The sequence below is a fragment of the Rhinoraja longicauda genome, chromosome 24 (assembly GCF_053455715.1).
Source record: "Rhinoraja longicauda isolate Sanriku21f chromosome 24, sRhiLon1.1, whole genome shotgun sequence".
NCBI classification, from domain to species: Eukaryota; Metazoa; Chordata; class Chondrichthyes; order Rajiformes; family Arhynchobatidae; genus Rhinoraja; species Rhinoraja longicauda.
In genome coordinates this window covers 28,711,173-28,734,822 of record NC_135976.1, presented here as the reverse complement: position 1 = coordinate 28,734,822, position 23,650 = coordinate 28,711,173, and the positions used below count along the sequence as shown (strand labels likewise).

Sequence of the window (23,650 nt, the reverse complement as noted above, 5' to 3'; positions counted from 1 at the left end):
TTGCAGCGCTCACAGCGCCAGAGACCCAGGTTCGATTCTGACTACGGGTGCCGTCTGTACAGTGTTTCTTTACGTTCCCCCCGTGACCTGCATAGGTTTCCCCGGGTGCTCCGGTTTCCTCCCACACTCCAAAGACGTGCAGGTTTGTAGGTTAATTGGCTTCAATTAAAAATATTGTAAATTATCCCTAGTGTGCAGGATAGTGCTAGTGTACGTGGATCGCTGGTCGTCGCGGACTCGGTGGGCTTCTCTGTCTTCTCTGTATTTAGAATTTTGTCTTCTCTGTATTAACTTTAATTTATATGCTGTAACTGTAATTCTTTTTTGTGCACAATCCGCAGGCATTGCCACTTTCATTTCACTGCACGTCGTGTATGTGTATGTGACAAATAAACTTGACTTGACTTGACGAAGGGCCTGTTTCCGAGCTGTATCTCTAAACTAAACTAAAGCAAACCAAAGCAATGTAAATGGATAACTACCATTCAACGCAACAGCCCTGCCTTCTCAGTGTTGCAGTGCTGATTGTTTTAGGTGCCGGAGCTGTCACTGGTGCCGTTAAATTCCCCGCTGTTTATTTTGGTTTTCTTTACAGAGGTGCCGGAGCGGCGCTCCGGTGAACACCGGCAGCACTGCACCCCTGCTTCAAAGAAGTGAGCAGTGGGCTGATTGATGGATTGGTTTCATAGAAACATAGAAAATAGGTGCAGGAGTAGGCCATTCGGCCCTTCGAGCCTGCACCGCCATTCAATATGATCATGGCTGATCATCCAACTCAGTATCCTGCACCTGCCTTCTCTCCATATCCCCTGATCCCTTTAGCCACAAGGGCCACATCTAACTCCCTCTTAAATATAGCCAATGAACTGGCCTCAACTACCCTCTGTGGCAGAGAATTCCACAGATTCACCACTCTCTGTGTGAAAAAAAACTTTCTCATCACGGTCCTAAAAGACTTCCCCCTTATCCTTAAACTGTGACCCCTTGTTCTGGACTTCCCCAACATCGGGAACAATCTTCCTGCATCTAGCCTGTCCAACCCCTTAAGAATTTTGTAAGTTTCTATAAGATCCCCCCTCGATCTTCTAAATTCCAGCGAGTACAAGCCGAGTCTATCCAGTCTTTCTTCATATGAAAGTCCTGCCATCCCAGGAATCAATCTGGTGAACCTTCTCTGTACTCCCTCTATGGCAAGAATGTCTTTCCTCAGATTAGGAGACCAAAACTGTACACAATACTCCAGGTGTGGTCTCACCAATGCCCTTTACAACTGCAGCAGAACCTCCCTGCTCCTATACCCAAATCCCCACGCTATGAATACCAACATACGATTCGCTTTCTTCACTGCCTGCTGCACCTGCATGCCTACTTTCAATGACTGGTGTACCATGACACCCAGGTCTCATTGCATCTCCCCTTTTCCTAATCGAGGAATGGCATGTGCTATACAAATAAAATTGACTTGACTTCACCCACAAAGTCACCCATTCCTTCTCCCCAGAGACGCTGCCTGGCCCGCTGAGATACTCCAGCTTTTTGTGTCTGCCTTTCTTCCTCACACCGCCGGAGACCCGGGTTCGATCCCGACTACGGGTGCTGTCTAAGTGGAGTTTGCACGTTCTCCCCGTGACTGCGTGGGTTTTCTCCGGGTGCTCCGGTTTTCTCTCACGTTCCGTGGGTTGGAGGTTAATTTGCTTCTGTAAAATTGCCCCGAGCGTGTGGGTTGTGAAAGTGAGATAACATAGAGCTAATCTACGGGTGATCGATGGTTGGCATGAACTCGATGGGCTGAAGGGCCTGTTTCCACACGGTAACCCTCAACTAAACTAAACTAATTTCCCGTAAATGCCTTACATTTGGCAACGGTTTCATTAGATTGGAAAATAGTGAATGAAACCTTTTTTACTCACAAAGGCAAGAGTTAGAAAACTACAAGTCATTTAGTTTAACAACTATTAGAGGGGAAACATCAGGTGAAATTATTGAAGAGTTTGTAGCAGGATATTTAAAAATAATTGAGGTGATAAGGGGCGGTCACGGTGGCACAGCGGTAGAGTTGCTGCCTTACAGCGCTTACAGCACCGGACACCCGGGTTCGATCCCGACTACGGGTGCTGTCCGTACGGAGTTTGTACGTTCTTCCCGTGACCGCTTGGGTTTTCCGCGCGATCTCCCACACTCCAAAGACGTACAGACTGCTAGGTTAATTGGCTTGGTATATATCTAAAAAAATGGCCCCGAGTGTGTGTAGAGTGATGTTAATGTGCGGGGATCGCATATCGGTGCGGACTCGATGGGCCGAAGGGCCTGTTTCCGCCCTGTATCCCTGAACTAAACAAGTTCTAGTTTATGGACGCACTCCCCTAGCTTATGGATGGGAAATACTGACTAATGGATGGACATTACTCGAGCTTATGGATGGACAATAGCCTAGCTAATGGAAGCACACTACCCTAGCTAATGGATGGACCATCCTTGCTTTTGGATGGCTTAGCCAAGCTAATGGATGGACAGTACCCCAGCTCATGGAGGGACAATACCCTCGTTTATGGATAGACGATCCTAGATTATGGTGTGACCATATCCTAGTTTATGAATGGACACCACACTAGCTTATGGACAGGCAGTATCCTAACTTGTGGTGTTGGGTTCGAGGGACTGTTGTGGCCGACCACTACCCCTGTTCCTTATGTCCTTGATGAGACTATCATCAGAACAGATGCCTGTAAAGCTCTGCTCTGAGAATGTTTTAGTTTTAGTTTCAGAGACACAGCCCGGAAGCAGGCCCTTCGGCCCACCAGCGATCCCCGCACGTTAACACTATGCTACACACACTAGGGACAATTTTAGTCGGGATCGAACCCGCTGCACTCGCGGTAAGGCAGCAACCCTACCGCTGCGCCACCGTGCTGCCATGAATGGTTGACTGACCTGAGTCAGGTAGGCTGGCGTGAGCGACGCCGCTGGTAAGGGCGGGCTCGGCAGGGCGAGGGGGCTCGTGTCACTGATGGTGATGACCAGGGCGGGCATGAGTTCCAGCTCCCGGGGCTTCTTCGACCGGCCCTTCTGGTGCCTGGCCTCCCCGCCGTCCGGCGACAGGTCCTCCCCGTCCGACGAGGTGTCGGGCCCCGGGGCCGGGCCGTCCGCCGCCGGCCGCCCCTCGCCAGGCAGCTCCGAGCGGGCATCGAAGGAGGAGGCCATGAGGGGGGAGCCGGGGCTGAAGGGCTCGGAGGGCGAGACGGAGGAGACGGGCGAGGCGGTGGTGAAGGAGGTCACCACGGACGGCAAGTCTTCGTCCGCCGCCGGCGTGGGCGGGGCCACCGTGAGGGTGGGGATCGCCGATGCCGATGCCGACGCCGATGCCTCCACCCCGGGTGGCGGCGGAGAAGGTCTTTTCGGCGGGTTGGTGACGAACTTAATGACCGTCACGGGCTGCTGAACGAGGGGCTGCTGCTTCTTCTCCTCCGGCAGCTTCTCGGCCGGGTTCTCCACCTTCATGGACTTGAAGATGTTCGGGTTGGCTTGCAAGGAGTTCAAGGTGAAGGAGGAATAGAGGCCGGAGCGGATGTAATCGTTGCGGCTGGAGATCTTGGAGGAAGATGGGGCCCCTTTCTCCAGGGTCAGGTTCTCCTTGTCCTTCTGCGGCCTACTCATCTCCGGCAAATTAGATTCGGCCCTGCTCTCAGGCCTGCCCACCACGTTGCTTTCCATCTTCAGTATCTCCGGGTAGCACACGAACTTGTACACAAACTTCTGCCCATTCACCTTTTTAATAATGTTCTGTGGATTGAGCAATAAAAACAAACATAAGAGAGAATGTTCCCAATGTTGGGGGAGTCAACATTGTTGGGGGATATATAAATTGTATACACTGGAATTTAGAAGGATGAGAGGGGATCTTATCGAAACGTATAAGATTATTAAGGGGTTGGACACGTTAGAGGCAGGAAACATGTTCCCAATGTTGGGGGAGTCCAGAACAAGGGGCCACAGTTTAAGAATAAGGAGTAGGCCATTTAGAACTGAGATAAGGAAAAACATTTTCAGTCAGAGTTGTGAATCTGTGGAATTCTCTCCCTCAGAAGGCAGTGGAGGCCAATTCTCTGAATGCATTCAAGAGAGAGCTAGATAGAGCTCTTAAGGATAGCGGAGTCAGGGGGTATGGTGAGAAGGCAGGAACGGGGTACTGATTGAGAATGATCAGCCAAGATCACTTTGAATGGCGGTGCTGGCTCGAAGGGCCGAATGGCCTCCTCCTGCACCTATTGTCTATTGTCTATTGTCATAGAATCAAATATACGTCTGACTGTTTGTCAAATCCCGTTTAGCCCCTTGTAAAAAAAACATATCGTTAGAAATTCAGAGTTAACCAGACCCTCGCGGTTATCAGGCATGGTGGTACAGCGGTAGAGTTGCTGCCTTGCAGAGCCGGAGACCCGGGTTCGATCCCGACTATGGGTACCGTTTGTACGAAGTTTGTACGTTCTCCCCGTGACCTGCATGGGTTTTCTCCGAGATCTTCCGTCTCCTCCCACACTCCAAAGACGTACAGGTATGTAGGTAAATTGGCTTGGTGTAAATGTATAAATTGTCCCAAGGCATGTATACACTGGAATTTAGAAGGATGAAAGGGGATCTTATCGAAACGTATAAGATTATTAAGGGGTTGGACACGTTAGAGGCAGGAAACATGTTCCCAATGTTGGGGGAGTCCAGAACAAGGGGCCACAGTTTAAGAATAAGGGGTAGGACATTTAGAACTGAGATAAGGAAAAACATTTTCAGTCAGAGAGTTGTGAATCTGTGGAATTCTCTGCCTCAGAAGGCAGTGGAGGCAAATTCTCTGAATGCATTCAAGAGAGAGATAGATAGAGCTCTTAAGGATAGCGGAGTCAGGGGGTATGGGGAGAAGGCAGGAACGGGGTACTGATTGAGAATGATCAGCCATGATCACTTTGAATGGCGGTGCTGGCTCGTAGGGCTGAATGGCCTCCTCCTGCACCTATTGTCTATTGTCTATTGTCATAGAATCAAATATACGTCTGACTGTTTGTCAAATCCCATTTAGCCCCTTGTAGAAAAACATATCGTTAGAAATTCAGAGTTAACCAGACCCCGACGGTTATCAGGCACGGTGGTACAGCGGTAGAGTTGCTGCCTTGCAGCGCCGGAGACCCGGGTTCGATCCCGACTCTGGGTACCGTCTGTACGGAGTTTGTACGTTCTCCCCGTGACCTGCATGGGTTTTCTCCGAGATCTTCGGTCTCCTCCCACACTCCAAAGGCATGCAGGTATGTAGGTAAATTGGCTTGGTGTAAATGCATTCAAGAGAGAGCTGGATAGAGCTCTTAAAGATAGCGGAGTCAGGGGGTATGGGGAGAAGGCAGGAACGGGGTACTGATTGAGAATGATCAGCCATGATCACATTGAATGGCGGTGCTGGCTCGAAGGGCCGAATGACCTCCTCCTGCACCTATTGTCTATTGTCTATTGTCTATTGTCCCTAGGTTTGTATCCACTGGAATTTAGAAGGATGAGAGGGGATCTTATCGAAACGTATAAGATTATTAAAGGGTTGGACACGTTAGAGGCAGGAAACATGTTCCCAATGTTGGGGGAGTCCAGAACAAGGGGCCACAGTTTAAGAATAAGGGGTAGGCCATTTAGAACTGAGATGAGGAAAAACCTTTTCAGTCAGAGAGTTGTGAATCTGTGGAATTCTCTGCCTCAGAAGGCAGTGGAGGCCAATTCTCTGAATGCATTCAAGAGAGAGATAGATAGAGCTCTTAAGGATAGCGGAGTCAGGGGGTATGGTGAGAAGGCAGGAACGGGGTACTGATTGAGAATGATCAGCCATGATCACATTGAATGGCGGTGCTGGCTCGAAGGGCCGAATGGCCTCCTCCTGCACCTATTGTCTATTGTCTGCTGTCTATAGTGTGTGTGTAGGGTAGCGTTAATATGTGGGGATCGTTTGGCAATGCGGACCCAGTGGGCCTATGGGCCTGTTTCCGCGTTGTGTCTCTAAACTAAACTGAACCATCCTACCTCAACCAGGGAAAGGCCCTGAACAACCATTGGACTATCTCTGATCGGACTTTGCTGGCTTTATCTTGCACTAAATCATTATTCCCTCGTCACGTATCTCTCCACTCGATTGTAATCATCTGTAGTCATTCTGCTGGCTGGTTAACACGCAACAAATGGTTTTCACCATTTCACCTCGCTCGGTACACGTGACAATAAACTAAACAGAAACTGAATAATTTACAGGGAACCAAGTATGAAGTAATAAAAAGGGACTTAGGAACTAAGACAGGATGTGACGGGTTGCAGCGGTAGGGTTGCTGCCTTAGAGCGCCAGAGCCGCGAGTTCGATCCTGACAACGGCCGCTGTCTGTATGGAGTTTGTATATTCTCCCTGGAATTTACATCCGTGGAATTTCTCCGGATGCTCCCGGTTCCCTCCCTTTAATCCAAAGACGTGCAGGTTCGTAGGTTAATTGGCTTCTGTAAATGGTCCCTGGTGTGTAGGGTAGAACTAGCGTCCAGGTTGGTGTGGTGCGCGGTGGGCCGAATGGCCTGTTTCCAAGCTGTATCTCTAAACTAAACTAAGATGAGGCAAGTTTTGTTGGCATGGGTAAGTTAGGTCGAAGGGCCTGCCTTCACACTGCACAAGTTCAGAAGCTCTTAACTTCTCGGAGCAGAATTAGGCCATTTGGCCCATCGAGTCTACTCTGCCATTCAACCATGGCTGATCTATCTTTCCCTCTCAACCCCATTCTCCTGCCTTCTCCCCATAACCCCTGACACCCTTAATAATCAAGAATCTGTCAATCACCGCCTTAAAAATATTCCATTGTCGGCCTTCACAGCCTTCTGAATTACAAAGATTCACATCCCTCTGGCTAAACAAATTCCTCCTCACCTCCTTTCTTAAGGTACATCCTTTTATTCTGAGGCTATGGCCTCTGGTCCTAGACTCTCCCACTAGTGTAAACATCCTCTGCACATTTACTCTACCCAAGCCTTTCACTATTTGGTAAGTTTCAATGAGGTCCCCCTCATCATTTCTAAACTCCAGCGAGTACAGGCCCAGTGCCATCAAACGCTTATTGTATGTTAACCCAATTAATCCTGGGATCATTCTCGTAAACCTCCTCTGGACCCTCTCCAATGCCAGCACATCCTTCCATATAACCATATAACCATATAACAATTACAGCACGGAAACAGGCTCGTTCGGCCCTACCAGTCCACGCCGACCACTTTCTCTGACCTAGTCTCATCTACCTGCTCTCAGACCATAACCCTCCAATCCCCTCCCATCCATATACCTATCCAATTTACTCTTAAATAATAAAATCGAGCCTGCCTCCACCACTTCCACCGGAAGCTCATTCCATACAGCCACCACCCTCTGAGTAAAGAAGTTACCCCTCATGTTACCCCTAAACTTTTGTCCCTTAATTCTGAAGTTATGTCCCCTTGTTGGAATCTTCCCCACTCTCAAAGGGAAAAGCCTACCCACGTCAACTCTGTCCGTCCCTCTTAAAATTTTTAAAACCTCTATCAAGTCCCCAGATATGGGAACTTCCTCAGATATGGGGCCCAAAACTGCTCACAATGCTCCAAATGCGGTCTGTCCAGTGCCTAATAAAGCCTCAGCATTGCATCCCTGCCTTGGTATTCAAGCACCCTCGAAATAAATGCCAGCATTGCAAGGAGTTTGTACGTTCTCCCCGTGATCTGTGTGGATTTTTTCCGAGATCCTCGATTTTCCTCCCACACTCCAAAGACATACAGGTTGGTAGGTTTGTAGGTTAATTGGCTTGGTATAAATGCAAATAGTCCCTAGTGTGTGTCGGGGAGTGTTAGCGTGTGGGGATCGCTGGTCGGTGCGGACTCGGTGGGCCGAAGGGCCTGCTTCCCTGCGCTGTGTCTCTAAACTAAACTGTACCGAGGTGGGACGAGAGCAGGTGGGACGTGTTGGTCGGCATGGGCAAGTTGGGCTGAAGGGCCTGTTCCCACCCTCTACGACGCTGTTTACAAGATTGATCCCAGGAATGAGTAGGTTAACCTATGATGAGCGTTTGTCAGCACTGGGCCTGTAGTCGCTGGAGTTTAGAAGAACGAGGGGGGACATTGAAACATACAGAATAATGAAAGACTTGGATAGAGTGGATGTGGAGAGGATGTTTCCACTGGAGGGAGAGTCGAGGACTAGAGGTCATAGCCTCAGATTTAAAGGACGTTTTTTTATAGGAAGAAGATGAGGAGAAATTTCTTTCGTCAGAGGGTGGTGAATCTGTGGAATTCTTTGCCACAGAAGAATGTGGAGGCCAAGTCAGTGGATATTTTTAAGGCAGAGATTGATAGATTCTTGATTAGTACGGGTGTCAGAGGTTATGGGGAGAAGGCAGGAGAATGGGGTTAGGAGGGAGAGATAGATCAGCCATGATTGAATGGCAGAGTATCCTTGATGGGCCGAATGGCCTAATTCTGCTCCTATCACTCATGATCTTATGAACCTATGAAATTAAACTGCAGTGCATATAAAAGACGTACAGGTATGTAGGTTAATTGGCGGGTAAATGTAAAAATTGTCCCTAGTGGGTGTAGGATAGTGTTAATGTACGGGGATCACTGGGCGGCACGGACTTGGAGGGCCGAAAAGGCCTGTTTCCGGCTGTATATATATGATATATGATATGATATGATATGATATGAAAATGCAGCAATTTTCTTGCATCCGTATATATTTTGTGTATGTTACGTATGTAAGTACAGGTAGATGATATATTTATTTAAACAAACAAGCAGCGAACAAAAGGTGCATGTTTGATGTACAATATTTTAAAAGAAAGATAATTCTGAACGAGTGTTTAAAATTTTATGATGTTTGATTTTCCACCTCAAGAAGTAGCTAGTTTCCTGGAATACATAGTAGCTGCCATTTCTTGAAAAAAATGTTTCCACCTTTATACTGATATTTAAGTAATTTCTGCAGCAACCAAATGCTCTCACAACAACAAGGCTGTTAAATATTGTAGCTTTTCCACACATTGTGTAGGTTAAACCCATTCTTTGAATCAAATCAATTCGTGATAATAGACAATAGACAATAGGTGCAGGAGTAGGCCATTCGGCCAGCACCGCCATTCGCCGTGATCATGGCTGATCATCCACAGTCAGTACCCCGTTCCTGCCCTCTCCCCATATCTCCTGACTCCGCTATCATTAAGAGCTCTATTTAACTCTCTCTTGAAAGCATCCAGAGAATGGGCCTCCACTGCCTTCTGAGGCAGAGAATTCCACAGATTCGCAACTCTGAGTGAAAAAGTTCTTCCTCATCTCCGTTCTAAATGGCCTACCCCTTACTCTTGATGGGCCGAATGGCCTAATTTTACTCCGATCATATATGACCTTACGACTCTACGATGTAGAAATGGCGGCCGGTACCTTGTCATAATAATACCGCAGAGCCCGGCTCAGCTTATCGTAGTTCATGTTGGGTTTGTTCTTGCGACAGCCCCAGAGTTTGGCCACGTCCTCGGCCTTCAGCAGCTTGAACTCTCCATCGCTCGACGTCCAACGGATCAGGTGGCTGTTCTTGGGCTCCAGGAGCAGCTGCAGCAAGAACTGCCACAAGGTGATTGTGTTGTCCATGCCTGGCACTGCCACCTGCTGAACACACACACAAGGGCCTGGTTAATGACCTACACACACACACACGCGCACACACACACGCACACGCACGCGCGCACGCACGCACACAAACAAACACACACACGCGCACACACACACACACACACACACACACACACACACACACACACACACACACACACACACACACACACACACACACACACACACACACACACACACAAGCACTCCAGCGAACCAACAAACCCCACCTGCCTCCACGTCTGCAGGGAGATATACCCGAGGGGACTGGGGCACAATAATCAAGTGCATGAGGACACTTTTTCCAGTGAGATTGAGTCATAGTAACCATACCTTTCTCTGTGCTGTCCGTACGGAGTTTATACGTTCTCCCTGTGACTGCGTGGGTTTTCTCCAGGTGCCCCGGTTTCCTCCCACATCCCATAGGTTCTGACTGACTGCCCTATCTACGCCTCTCATAATTTTATACACCTGTCAGGTTTCCCCTCAACCTCTGGACTACCTGACAAAACAATCCAAGTCTGTCCCAATCTCCCCTCGTAGCTATTCACAAAATGCTGGAGCAACTCAGCAGGTCAGGCAGCATCTAGGAGAGAAGGAATGGGTGACGTTTCAGGTCGAGACCCTTCTGATCAGATCAGTCTGAAGAAGGGTCTCGACCGAAGCGTCACCCATTCCTTCTCTCCTAGATGCTGCCTGACCTGCTGAGTTACTCCAGCATTTTGTGATACCTTCGATTTGTACCAGCATCTGCAGTTATTTTCCTACATACCTTTCTTCATGATCACTGGGTCAAAATCTCAGAGGGCATCAAGCCCATACAATGTGGAAACAGGCCCTTCGGCCCAACTTCCCCACACCAACCAACATGTTCCATCTACAGTATTCCCACCTGCCTGCATTTGGCCCACATCCCTCTCAACCTGTCCTTTCCATGAACTTCCCTAAATGTTGCGATAGTGCTTGTCTCAACAATCCCCTCTGGCAGCTCGTTCCATACATCCACCACACTTTGCGTGAACAAGTTACCCCTCAGGTTCCTAATAAATCTTTCCCCCCCTCACCTTAAACCTATCTCCTATCTTAAACCTAAATCCTCTCTGCACCCTTTCCAACCTGAATACCAAGTTTCGGGCCAAGACCCTTCTTCAGCTCTGATTTTAGCTTAGTTTTGTTTAAGGATGCAGTGCGGACACAGGCCCTTCGGCCCACCGGGTCCGCGCCGACCAGCGATCCCCGCACATAAACATTATCCCACACCCACTAGGGACAACGTTTACATTTACCAAGCCAATTAACCTACAGACCTGTACGTCTTTGGAGTGTGGGAGGAAACCGAAGATCTCGGAGAAAACCCACGCACGTCACGGGGAGAACGTACAAACTCCGTACAGACGGCGCCCCTAGTCAGGATCGAACCCGGGTCTCCGGCACAGCATTCGCTGCAAAGACAGCAACTCTACCGCTGCGCCACCGCGACCAACTGTAACTGTAACTGTTCTGTACCTTTTCATGCCTCTAGTTCCCCTCTCCCCTGACTCTCAGTCTGAAGAAGGGTCTCGACCCGAAACGTCACCCATTCCCTTTCTCCAGAGATGCTGCCTGTCCCGCTGAGTTACTCCAGCATTTTGTGTCTGTCTTCAGTTTAGTTTAATTTAGTTTGCTGTCGAGTTGTGCACTATCCGGTCAGTGGAAAGACTGCACATAATCACAACCAAGCCGTCCATGTACCTGAGAGACCTTTCTGTTATCAGTCTGACGGAGGGTCACGACCCAAAACGTCACCCACTCCTTCTCTCCGGAGATGCTGCCTGTCCCGCTGAGTTACTCCAGCACTTTGTGCCTGTTTTCCATTCTCCCAGCAAGGTTAAGGCTCGCTGTGGTCACAGCTATTTGACGCATGCATATCCACGTCCCATCTTACTAATTACCCTCGATACAGGAGTGTAGAGTCCTGGATATAGAGTCCAAGGAACAGTCGGCATTTCAGCACTTGGCAAATCCTCAAATATTGTGCAGATCAAGGGCAAATATCTGGCACCCAGCAGCTGTTATTGTTGTGTGGGTGACGTTGGAGCAAACATGGCCAAAGTAAATATAGACCGGGTTAAACAAAAAGGTTACGTTATGGCAAGATTGATGGAGGACCCTGGCCCCTCTACGTACCACTCTGTCAAACAACTCAGAAGGTTTCAGCTAACATTTGGGGCGGCGCGGTGGCGCAGCGGTAGAGTTGCTGCCTCACTGCGCCAGAGACCCAGGTTCAATCCTGACCACGGGCGCTGTCTGTACGGACTTTGTAACATTCTCCCCGTGACCCACGTGTATGATCAGCCATGATCACGGTGAATGGCGGTGCTGGCTCGAAGGGCTGAATGGCCTACTCCTGCACCTGTTGTCTATTGTCTATTGTCCAAACGTTATTCCCTTCATCGTGTATCTGTACACTGTGAACGGCTCAATTGTAAACATGTGTAGACACAAAACTCCGGAGTAACTCAGCGGGACAGGCAGCATCTGTTGAGAGAAGGAATGGGGGATCGCTGGTCGGCGCGGACTCAGTGGGCCGAAGGGCCTGTTTCCGCGCTGTATCTCTGAACTAAACTTCAGGGCACCTTGTGGAGGGGGTACAGGAACACGAGTTGTACTCTGGAAAATACTTCATCAGTCCCTGCCCTCTGTGGAATTCATTGCCACAGAAGGCTGTGGAGGCCAAGTCAATGGATATTCTTACTGCAGAGATGGGTGGATGGATTCTTGATCAGTGCGGGTGTCAGGGGTTATGGGGAGAAGGCAGGAGAATGGGGTAGACAATAGACAATAGGTGCAGGAGGAGGCCATTCGGCCCTTCGAGCCAGCACCGCCATTCAATGTGATCATGGCTGATCATTCTCAATCAGTACCCCGTTCCTGCCTTCTCCCCGTACCCCCTGACTCCGCTATCCTTAAGAGCTCTATCCAGCTCTCTCTTGACTGCATTCAGAGAATTGGCCTCCACTGCCTTCTAACGTGTCCAACCCCTTAATAATCTTATACGTTTCGATAAGATTGGAGATAGATCAGCCATGGTTGAATGGTGGAGTAGGCTTGATGGGCCAAATGGCCTAATTCTGCTTCTGTCACTTATGAGCTTATGAGACGCGGGTTCAATCCTGACTTCGGGTGCTGGCTGTGTGGAGTTTGCAGGTTCTGCCTCTGAAGCTCATGAGTGAGCATTGTTGCCGGTTAGCGGGACCATACCCTCCAGTAGGCCCGGCTCGCCCACCATGGACGTCGCCGGGACCCGCGCCACGAGAGCGGGGAGGGGGCCACGGGCAAACGCCGAGAGACAGGTGGGCTGTCGGTGATCGAGGTGGGCCGTCGGAGAGTCTGTATTAGCACTTGGAGAAAACCCACGTGGTCACAGGGAGAATGAGCTGCCAGAGGAGGTAGTTGAGGATGGGACTATCCCAACATTTAAGAAGCAGTTAGACAGGTACATGGACAGGACAGGTTGGGAGGGATATGGGCCAAACGCGGGCAGGTGGGGACTAGTGCAGCTGGCACATGTTGGCCAGTGTGGGCAAGATGGGCTGAAAGGCCTGTTTCCACGCTGTATGACGATATAACTCCAATATACAAACCCCATACAGACAGCACCCGTAGTCAGGATCGAACCCGGGTCTCTCTGGAGCAGAGGAGGTTTACCAGAATGATGCACGGATTCGGGGGTCTCGACCCGAAATGTCACCCATTCCCTCTCTCCCGAGATGCTGCCTGACCTGCTGAGTTACTCCAGCATTTTGTGAATAGCTACGAGGGGAGATTGGGACAGACTTGGGTTGTTTTGTCAGGTAGTCCAGAGGTTGAGGGGAAACCTGACAGGTGTATAAAATTATGAGAGGCGTGGGTAGGGCAGTCAGTCAGAACCAATGGGATGTGGGAGGAAACCGGGGCAACCGGAGAAAACCCACGCAGTCACTGGGAGAACGTATAAATTCCGTACGGACAGCACCTGTGTCGGGATCGAACCCGGGTCTCTGGCGCTGTGAGGCAGCAACTCTACCGCTGCACCACCGTGCCACTCTAGTGTGGGGGAGGGGGGGGGGGAGATGGATGGGGTGCAGTGAATGTGAGAGGGAGGTGGAAGGGGTACAGTATAAAGCAGGGGCCAACCCGAAACGTCAACTACCCATGTCATTCAGAGACGCTTCCAGGCCCTTTTATTGAGTTACTCCAGCACTTTGTGTTCTGTGGCAGAGCGTCCTTGTGCTAACAACAATAAAGAAATATTGTGTAACTCGCTGACTAAAGGTACAAAGGCTGAGCAGCTACTTGTTCCGACAAGTTAGGTCAGACTTGAATTGCTGGATTTATACAGGCAGCATTAGAGATTTTGCGAGATTTCCAAGCCAGATTCTGAGCAGGTCACAGGGTGGACGAGCCCAGGTTGGGAGGTTAGAGGTTAGAGGACGTACGCCTTCACAGAGTTCTGCTCAGACAATAGTTATCTCAAAGAACGGGGTGCAAACAAGGCCACACTTTATAGACAATAGACAATAGGTGCAGGAGGAGGCCATTCGGCCCTTCGAGCCAGCACCGCTATTCAATGTGATCATGGCTGATCATTCTCAATCAGTACCCCGTTCCTGCCTTCGCCCCATACCCCCTGACTCCGCTATCCTTATCTACCACAGACCTCATCTACTGTATCCGCTGCTCACGGTGTGGGCTCCTGTGTACCGGAGAGACCAAGCACAGACTGGGCGATCATTTCGCTGAACACCTCCCCTCAGTCCACCCTGGCCCACATGATCCCCCAGTTGCCAAACAATTTAGCTCCTCTTCCCATTTCCCATACTGACCTCTCTGTCCTGGGCCTCCCCCACTGTCAGAGTGAGGCCACACGCAAATTGGCCCTGCCTCAACTACCTCCTCTGGCAGCTCCTTCCATACACCCACCACCCTTTGTGTGAGAAGGTTACCCCTCATGCTACTACAAAATCTTTACCCCCTCTCCGTAAACCTATGTCCTCTGGTTCTCGACTCCCCTTCTCTGGGCAAGAGACTCACGATCTATTCCTCTCATGACTATGCCCCAGGTCCCTTCCCAACAGCACCTTCACCACACCAACTCTTCACTGGCTTCTCGCAGTTAACCAGGAATGGCCATTACATAAAACAGACATAAAACGCTGGAGTAACTCAGCGGGACAGGCAGCATCTCTGGAGAGAAGGAATGGGTGACATTTCGGGTCGAGACCCTTCTTCAGACTTCAGTTACTCCAACATTTTGTGTCTGTCTTCGGTTTAAACCAGCATCTGCAGTTCCTTCCAACACATGGGCATTACACAAGTCTGGTCTGCACGCTCTCATGTGCGTAGAGTCACGCAGTGGTACAATACGGAAGCAGGCCCTTCGGCCCATCTTGCCCCTGCCATATATCTAATAACAAATCGATTCTCCACCCTTCTTCTCTGCAACTCAAATTATGCTTCCCTGCTCACCGTTCCATTCAAATGAAGGAACCTTGACCCGAACCATTGGCCATATCATCCCTTGCCGCCTGAACCACTGAGTTAATCCAGCAATGTGTTTAGCTCAAGACAGATAATACTGTACCAAACTCAAGTACCACAGGTAGGGTCAAATATACTTTGTGCAGAATATACTTGTTTAGTTTGGTTTAGTTTGGAGATACAGCACGGATGCAGGCTCATCAAGTCCGCCCGCACCTACCATCCATCACCTGTGCACTAGTACTGCCTTACGCACTCAGGACAATTTACATCATCACCAAGTCAATTAGCCTACAAACCTGTACATCTTTGGAGTGTGGGAGGAAACCGGAGCGCCCGGAGAAAACCCACGCAGGTCACAAGGAGTATGTACAAACTGCATAGTCTACGATACGATGGAACTTTATTTATCCCAGGAGGGAAATGGATCTGCCAACAGTCATAAAACACAAAATACACGAAACATGAAATTAAAGTGGAAAGGATTGTGGATGTGCAAAGATTGGGGTGGGGGGGGTGGGGGGGGAGTCAGTCTACCCCACTACAGAAAGGGGAGGAGTTGTACAGTTTGATAGCCACAGGGAAGAAGGATCTCCTGTGGCATTCTGTACTGCAACGCCCACAGTCAGGATCGAACCCAGGGTCTCTGGAGCTGTAAGGCAGCAACTCTACCACTGCGCCACAATGCCACCTTTCTATAATTGTGAATGAAGCCCAGACCATCACACAATCCAACCTCCGCTCCATTGACTCCATCTCCACCTCACGCTGCCTCGGCAGGGCCAGCAGCATCATCAAGGACGAAACGCACCCCGGCCACTCCCTCTTCTCCCCTCTCCCATCGAGCAAAAGGTACAGAAGTGTGAAAACGCACACCTCCAGATTCAGGGACACTTTCTTCCCAGCTGTTATCAGGCAACTGAACCATCCCACCACAACCAGAGAGCAGTCCTGAGCTACTATCTACCTCATTGAAGAATAAAGAAAAAGATGCACAAAGAGTGAGAAAAACAGAGAGGGAGAGTTTGACAGATAGACCCTGGATTGTTGTAGATTTATTTATGCGGCTGGATTTTCCATTTATATAATAGAAACATAGAAAATAGGTGCAGGAGGAGGCCATTTGGCCCTTCGAGCCAGCACCGCCATTCATTGTGATCATGGCTGATCATCCACAATCAGTAACCCGTGCCTGCCTTCTCCCCATATCCCTTGATCCCACTAGCCCCTAGAGCTCTATCTAACTCTCTTTTAAATTCATCCAGTGAATTGGCCTCCACTGCCTTCTGTGGCAGAGAAATCCACAAATTCACAACTCTCTGGGGGAAACAGTAATAGACAATAGACAATAGGTGCAGGAGTAGTTCATTCGGCCCTTTGACCCACCACCACCATTCAATGTGATCATGGCTGATCTGCCTACTGTAACGAGGAAAATAACCCTATGCATTTCTTTTCCCAAGAATTTGCATTTGTGTGGAACTTTGCAACAGTTAACGAAGCCCAGCCAAGGAGCAGTAGTGTGTACATTATTGTTGAAACCCCGACTGTGAGCAGCTGTATGTAACTCAGTGAGATCAGGGCGTCTCCCAGAATCACAAATGAAAACAGCTTGGAAATAAAAACAGAAAATGCAGGAAACACACAGCAAACTCTGGCAGCATCTGTCTGTGCAAAGAGAGGCGGGCGGGCGGGCGGGCACGGTGGCCCCGAGGTGGTGTTGCTGCCTCACAGCGCCAGAGACCCGGGTTTGATGCCCGACTACTGGTGCTGTCTGTACGGAGTTCGCACGTTCTTCCCGTTTCTCCGGGATCTCCGGTTTCCTCCCATCTACCAAAAACGTACAGGTTTGTAGGCTAATTGCCTTGGGATAAGTGCAAATTGTCCCTCGAGTGTGTAGGATAGTGTTGATGTGCAGGGATCACTGGTCGGCACGGACTCGGTGGGCCGAAGGGCTTTTTTTCTGCGCTGTACCTCTGAACTAAACGAAGAAACCGAATTAACGTTTGGGGACGAAGGCTGCTTTTCAGAACTGGGGAAGGGGGAGATCAAATTGGGGAAATGGTGCAGCCAAAACAGGCCCCATCCAACCATGCAGCACTCAAACGTCAGCCCAGCTGCATTGCTGAAGGTCGGCAGCAGGAGGCACAACTGGGGCACAAAGGTGGACGAGTGAAGAGAGGGACGTCGTGACCAAGGGAGGCAATGGCTGGAGGCCCCAGAGCAGCCTGGGGCTTGCCTGGAACGGGCCTCGCTCATCAGAACTAGAGTGGAGATTGGACTTCGACAATGGTGCCAAAACCTGGTGCCTCTTGCATGCGGGCTCAATAGACAGAGATTGTACGTTCTCCCCGTGACCGCGTGGGTTTTCTCCGGTTGCTCCGGTTTCCTCTCACTCTCCAAAGACGTACAGGTTTGTAGGTTAATTGGCTTCGGTAAGTTGTAAAATTGTAATTGTCCCTAGTATTTCGGATAGTGCTAGTGTACGGGGATCGCTGGTCGGCGCGGACTCGGTGGGCAGAAGGGCCTGTAATTCTAAAAAAAACTACAAACAAAACTAAACTATTTCTGTGCACTTTGCTAATCAGAGATGTGCTCAGGTATGGCAACACTTTACTGGACTATGAGAAAATAATGTCACTGTGTGTTTGCGGTAGAGTTGCTGTTTTACAGCGCCAGAGACCCAGGTTCAATCCCAACTATGGGTGCTGTCTGTACGGAGTTTGTACGCTCTCCCCGTGACCTGTGTGGGTTTTCTCCGAGCACATTGGGTTCCTCCCACACTCCAAAGACGTACAGGTTTGTAGGATAATTGGCTTGGTATAAATGTAGAAATTGTCCCCTGTGCAGGATGTTGTGAATGTGCAGGGATTGCTGGTCGCCACGGACTCGGTGGGCCGAAGGGCCTGTTTCCGCGCTGTATCTCTAAACCAAACGAAAGCTAAATAAAAACACCATTAACCAGTGACATGAAACCCACAAGCCTATTGCAATACAAAGTCTTCAAAGGCATCTCATAGACTGCAACGCACTTTGGAATATCCAGGAAAGGTACAATATAAATCCTGTCTTGCTCAATGAGAGAGGAATCTGATGTAATAAGATAAGACCGACATTAAACAATTAACGTTGCATTAAAGTAATCCAACAATCTAGTTGGACGCTGGTCAGAGTTCAAGAGTCTAAGCAAACAAGGTTGTTTCTTTGTTGAAACAAGGAGCAGGATAGTCCCTACCTGGTTTTGTCCTCCCCCTCCTCTCTTCTAGCTTTCTCCCTCCCCCCACAATCATTCTGAAGAAGGGTCCCGACCGGAAGCGTCACCTATCAATGTTCTCCAGATACGCTGCTGAGTTACTCCAGCACTATGTGCCTTTTTAAGTTACTCCTGCACCTATTGTCTATTGTCTAAATGGTCTATCCCTTATTATTAAACTGTGACACCTGGTTCTGGACTCCCCCAAAATGGGGAACATTTTTCCTGCATCCATTCTAGGCTGTCCAATCCGTTAAGAATTTTACATGTTTCTATAAGATCCTTCTAAATTCCATTGAATATAATAAGCCCAGTCAATCCATTATTTCATCACAGGTCAGTCCCGCCATCCCGGGAATTAACCTGGTGAACCTACCCTCAATACCAAGAATGTCCTTCCTCAAATTAGGAGACCAAAACTGCACACAATATTCCAGGTGCGGTCTCACCAGGGGCCTGTACAACTGCAGTAGGACCTCCTTGCTCCAAAACTCAAACCCTCTCGCTATGACCTCAAGACTTGCAATAAAAGGGAAACATTTTACCGGAGTTGTCAACGTTAGCCTGGGGGAAGATGTGATCATTCTCAGGAGGAAGTAAAAATGCGATCAAATTAGCAGTGGATTTTTAGATTGTAACACGTCAAAACATGTAAAAGATAGACACAAACTGCTGGAGTAACTCAGCAGGTCAGGCAGCACCTCAGGTGAAAAGGAATAGGTGACGTTTCGGGCCGAGACCTTTCTTCAGAGTCTGAGGAAGGGTCTCGACCCGAAACGACACCTATTCCAGTCTGAAGAAGGCACCTAGACACAAGGAGCTGGAAATGCTGGAATACTGCACAGCACCCAAAGTGCTGGAGTAACTCAGCAGATCAGACAGCATTTCCGGAGGATCGACACAAAATGCTGGAGTAACTCAGCGGGTCAAGCAGCATTTCTGGAGAAAGGGTACAGGTGAAGTGTTTTGGGTCGAGACCCTTCTTCAGATTGATTTCTCGACCCTTCTTCAGATTGATGTCTCCACAGATGCTGCCTGACCCGCTGAGTTACTCCAGCTTTTTGTGTCTATCTTCGATGTAAACCAGCATCTGCAGTTCCTCCCCCCTCCTTGAATCCATTGTTCTCACTGTCGGTCAGTGCTACCACAAATGTCTCAAAATTGATCATGTTTGACTATTATCAATAAAAACAGAAATTCCTGTAGTTATTCAGCTGGTCAGGCGGTGTCCGTGAAGAAAAACGAAATGTTAGTTTAGAGGAACAGCATGGGAACAAGCCCCTCGCCCACCTAGTAAAACATTGATCATCGATCATACATACACACACCAGTTATACGTTATTTATTTCACAAAATGCTGGAGTAACTCAGCAGGTCAGGCAGCATCTCAGGAGAGAAGGAATGGGTGATGTTTCGGGTCGAGACCCTTCTTCAGACTCCCAGTCACACTACCAGTTATATGTTATCTCACTTTCTCATCCACTCCCTATATAAGAAGGGCGACTTGCAGAGGGCAATTAACCTATAAAGCCAGCTGCCAACCTCCCCAAATCCTGTCTGCTTCCTCCAGCACTCAAGATGGTGTTTTTCGCTCAAGATTTCCTGCATCAGCAGTCTCTTGCAAAGGAGAAACGGGCTCAGTGTTTGACATCGGTGGCTCTCCACCAGAACCATTCTGTGAGTGTGAATTGAGTGTGCAAGGGTGTTTTGCGGAAGGCTCCTGGTATGCTCCACAGAACCGGAAAACCAGCAGACGGAGAGCAAAAAGGGACCTGGCATGGGGGGAGGCCGAGAACGAACCTGTACGCCTTCGGGATGCAGGAGGAAATCGGAGCACCGGGAGGAAGTCCATGCGGTTTGTAGGGAGGACTGACAAACTCCGCACAGACGGCACCCGTGGTCAGGATGGAACTCTGGTCTTCAGTCAGAGGGTGGTGAATCTGTGGAACGCACTGCCACAGAGGGCTGTGGAGGCCAAGTCAGTGGATATTTTTAAGGCAGAGACAGACACATTCTTGATCGGAACGGGTGTGTCGAGGGTTACGGGGGAGAAGGCAGGAAAATGGGGATTAGGAGGCATAGATCAGCCATGAGTGGACTCGATGGGCCGAATGGCCTAGTTCCACCCCTGCGGCTTGTGAACTTGTCTCTGGCGCTGAGAGGCAGCAGCTTTGACGCTGCGCCACCGTGCCGCCTTGAAAAGTGCATTTTGTTTGTGTTTTTTTTTTAAACACCACACAGAGTGTGGGGGGCCTGGTGGGAGTCTGCAACTCACTGCCCAGGGGCGGTGGTGAAGGCAGATACAATACTGGCATTTGAGAGGGAAGTGCCGGGAACAGAGGGAGACGGATCGTGTTCGGGCAGATGAGATCAATTTAACTTGGCATCATGTTCGGCACAAACATCGTTAGCCGAAGGGCATGTCACAGTGCTTTGATGTACTGTTCCGTGTTCTATGCTCTATGGGACATGATCGGAACATGAGAGGAGAGTTTTGGAGAACCAGAGAGAGAATTCAGAGAGAGAACATGTGAAAGCGACAAGCAAACTATTGGAATTGTAAACTATTGACAAGTAAACTATTGGAATTATTATCCAGAATAACAAAATTGAGATATATACTTTTTTCATTTGGTCAGTGGATGTTTTTAAGGCAGAGATGGATAGATTCTTGATTAGTACAGGTATCAGAGGTTATGGGGAGAAGGCAGGAGAATGGGGTTTCGGAGGGAGAGGTGATTGAATGGCGGGGTAGACTTGATGGGCCAAATGGCCTAATCCTACTCCTATCACTTATGACTTTACGTCACTGGGCAATGCACATACCCATTCATACATACACAAACTGTAGAAACAAAGAATTGCAGATGCTGGTTTATACCAAAGATAAACACAAAGTGCTGGAGTATCTCAACGGGTCAGGCAGCATCTCTGGAGAGAAAAGGATGGGTGACATTTCGGGTCGGGAAAAGGATCTGAGGAAGGGTGCTGACCTGAAACATCACCCATCCTTGTCCTCCAGAGATGCTGCCTGGCCCACTGAGTTCCTCCAGTGCTTTGTCTCTATCTTTCATACACAAACGGTGTTTGGGTTTGAGTGACTTCTTTTGCTGGCAGCCCACATATAGGAATTGGCTCAGGAACACACCACAAGGCAACGAGAGCCAGATGCAATTACATTTGCAGATTGCACAGTGCACCAAGGCTTTCCTCTCGGTGCCTCCCAAGCCAGCCAGCTGGGAAATCACTGAGCTCTCACCATCCAAGTGTAGTTGTGCTTTGCCCAAGATGGCCTCATCCATCATTGAGGAGCACTGATGTAACACTGACAGGATGCTAAGCTCCATGCTGTTGCATACAGCTCTGCATCCAATTATACATTCGTTTTGCTAACAGTACTCAGCCTGACAACATCAGTGTACCGGCATGGTGGCGCAGCGGTAGAGTTGCTGCCTCACACAGCGCCAGAGACCTGAGTACGACCTACAGATGCTGTCGGTGTGGAGTTTGCACGTTCTCCCTCTGACTGCATGGCCTTGCCCCCGGGTGCTCTGGTTTCCTCCCACGTTACAAAGACGTGTTGGTTAATTGGCCTCGGTAAAATTGCTCCCCACCCCCCCCCCCCCCCGATGTGCAGATGGAGTGGATGCGAAAGTGGGATAACATCGAACCCATGTGAACGGGCGATCGGTGGTCGGCGTGGACTCGGCGGGCCGAAGGGCCTGTTTCAAAGCTGTACCGTTCAAACAAATTGCACACAGTCATGGGCAGGGGGGTCAAGAATTATGCACAACGACGGGTGAACCAGTATCAGCGACTGTAAATCTGTTGGCTTCTCGTGTGAACACAACAGGGTCGCTCAATTCAATGATTCAATTCAGTGACGTTTTATTGTCCCGTGCGCCGAGGTACAGTGAAATACTTTGTTTTTGCGTACAACCCGGTAAAATCACACAGCAGACTTCATCTCGGCACCACTCAAAGATGGCGGGGTAGACTTGAATGGGGGGGGGTAGACTTGATGGGCCAAGTGGCCTAATGCTACTCCTATCACTTATGACCTTTTGGGCAATGCACATACCCATTCATACATACACAAAACTGTAGAAACGAAGAACTGCAGATGGTAGTTTATACCATAGATAGACACAAAGCGCTGGAGTATCGCAGCGGGTCAGGCAGCATCTCTGGAGAAAAAAGGATAGGTGACATTTCGGGTCAGGAAAAGGCTCTGAAGAAGGGTGCCGACAAAGTTTCAGAAGTTCGGAGTTCTTATCTTCTCACAACTGCGAACCAGGCCTGCCTGGCCACACTCTATGTTCCTTAGGTCTTGGCACCCCTCTACCCCCTCCCCCACCGTTCCTTCTTTGGTCTAGGTATCTCCCCACTAGTGGTGTGTGTGTGCACGTTTTTAAAAAAAATCATTGTGGATGCTTTACTTCCTTAGTTATAATGTTAACTAAATACATACGTGAAGTATTGTGAGCAAATCCCTGAAATGTCAGCCAGCCAGCCAACCAAAAAGGCCACAGTAACCCAGCAGGTCAGGCGGCATCTGTGGAGAACATGGATCGGTGACGTTTCCGGTGGGAACCATTCTTTTCAGGGTCTGAAGAAGGGTCTCAAACTGAAACATCATTCAAGAGTCTGAAGAAAGGGTCTCGACCTGAAAACGTCACCTATTCATGTTCCAGTCAGTCAGTGTTATATCAATTCCCCTCAATGGATGAAGCCATCTTGGGCAGGCCAAGAACCTGTTCCCAGTGTGTGTAAGGTAGTGCTAGTGTATAGAGTGATCGCTGGTTGGTGCGGACCCGGTGGGCCGAAGGGCCTGTTTCCACAATGTATCTCCCAAGTCTAAAGTCCCCTGTCACTCTTCTAAAAGCCAGTCCGTCCAACCTTTCCCATCCAACAATCTGTGAATGCATCTCAGCGAGCAACCTCCTCACAACTCTAGCGGCCTGGGTTTAATCCTCAACTCTGGTGCTGCTTGTGTGGATTTTACATATGAATTTCCACCTGGTGCCCGAGATTCCCGAGCACAACACTTTGGTCGGCACGGTGGCGCAGCAGTAGATTTTCTGCCTTACAGCGCCAGGGACCCAGGTTCGATCCAGCATCTGTGACGGCAATGGACTGATGACTCTTTGGGTCGGGCCTAATTCGGACCCAAATGTCATCTGTCCTTTCCTGCCACAGATGCTGCCT

General features: G+C 49.3%; 1 protein-coding gene across 4 annotated transcripts in view; it reads right to left on the bottom strand.

Moving 5' to 3' along the window:
• elk4 (ETS transcription factor ELK4) overlaps positions 1 to 23,650 on the bottom strand; it is a 45,046-nt gene that overhangs the window by 15,207 nt on the left and 6,189 nt on the right. For 2 of the 4 annotated variants that reach the window (XM_078420900.1, XM_078420899.1), the window contains 2 exons: positions 9,463 to 9,687; positions 2,932 to 3,780 (listed from right to left, as the gene is read on the bottom strand). In XM_078420900.1, coding sequence (XP_078277026.1) covers positions 2,932 to 3,780; positions 9,463 to 9,669 — 1,056 coding nt within the window. In that variant the 5' untranslated portion in view covers positions 9,670 to 9,687. Of the gene's footprint in view, positions 1 to 2,931; positions 3,781 to 9,462; positions 9,688 to 11,421; positions 11,490 to 23,650 lie in introns of those variants that run through there. The other 2 variants (XM_078420901.1, XM_078420898.1) reach the window with 2 other exon arrangements.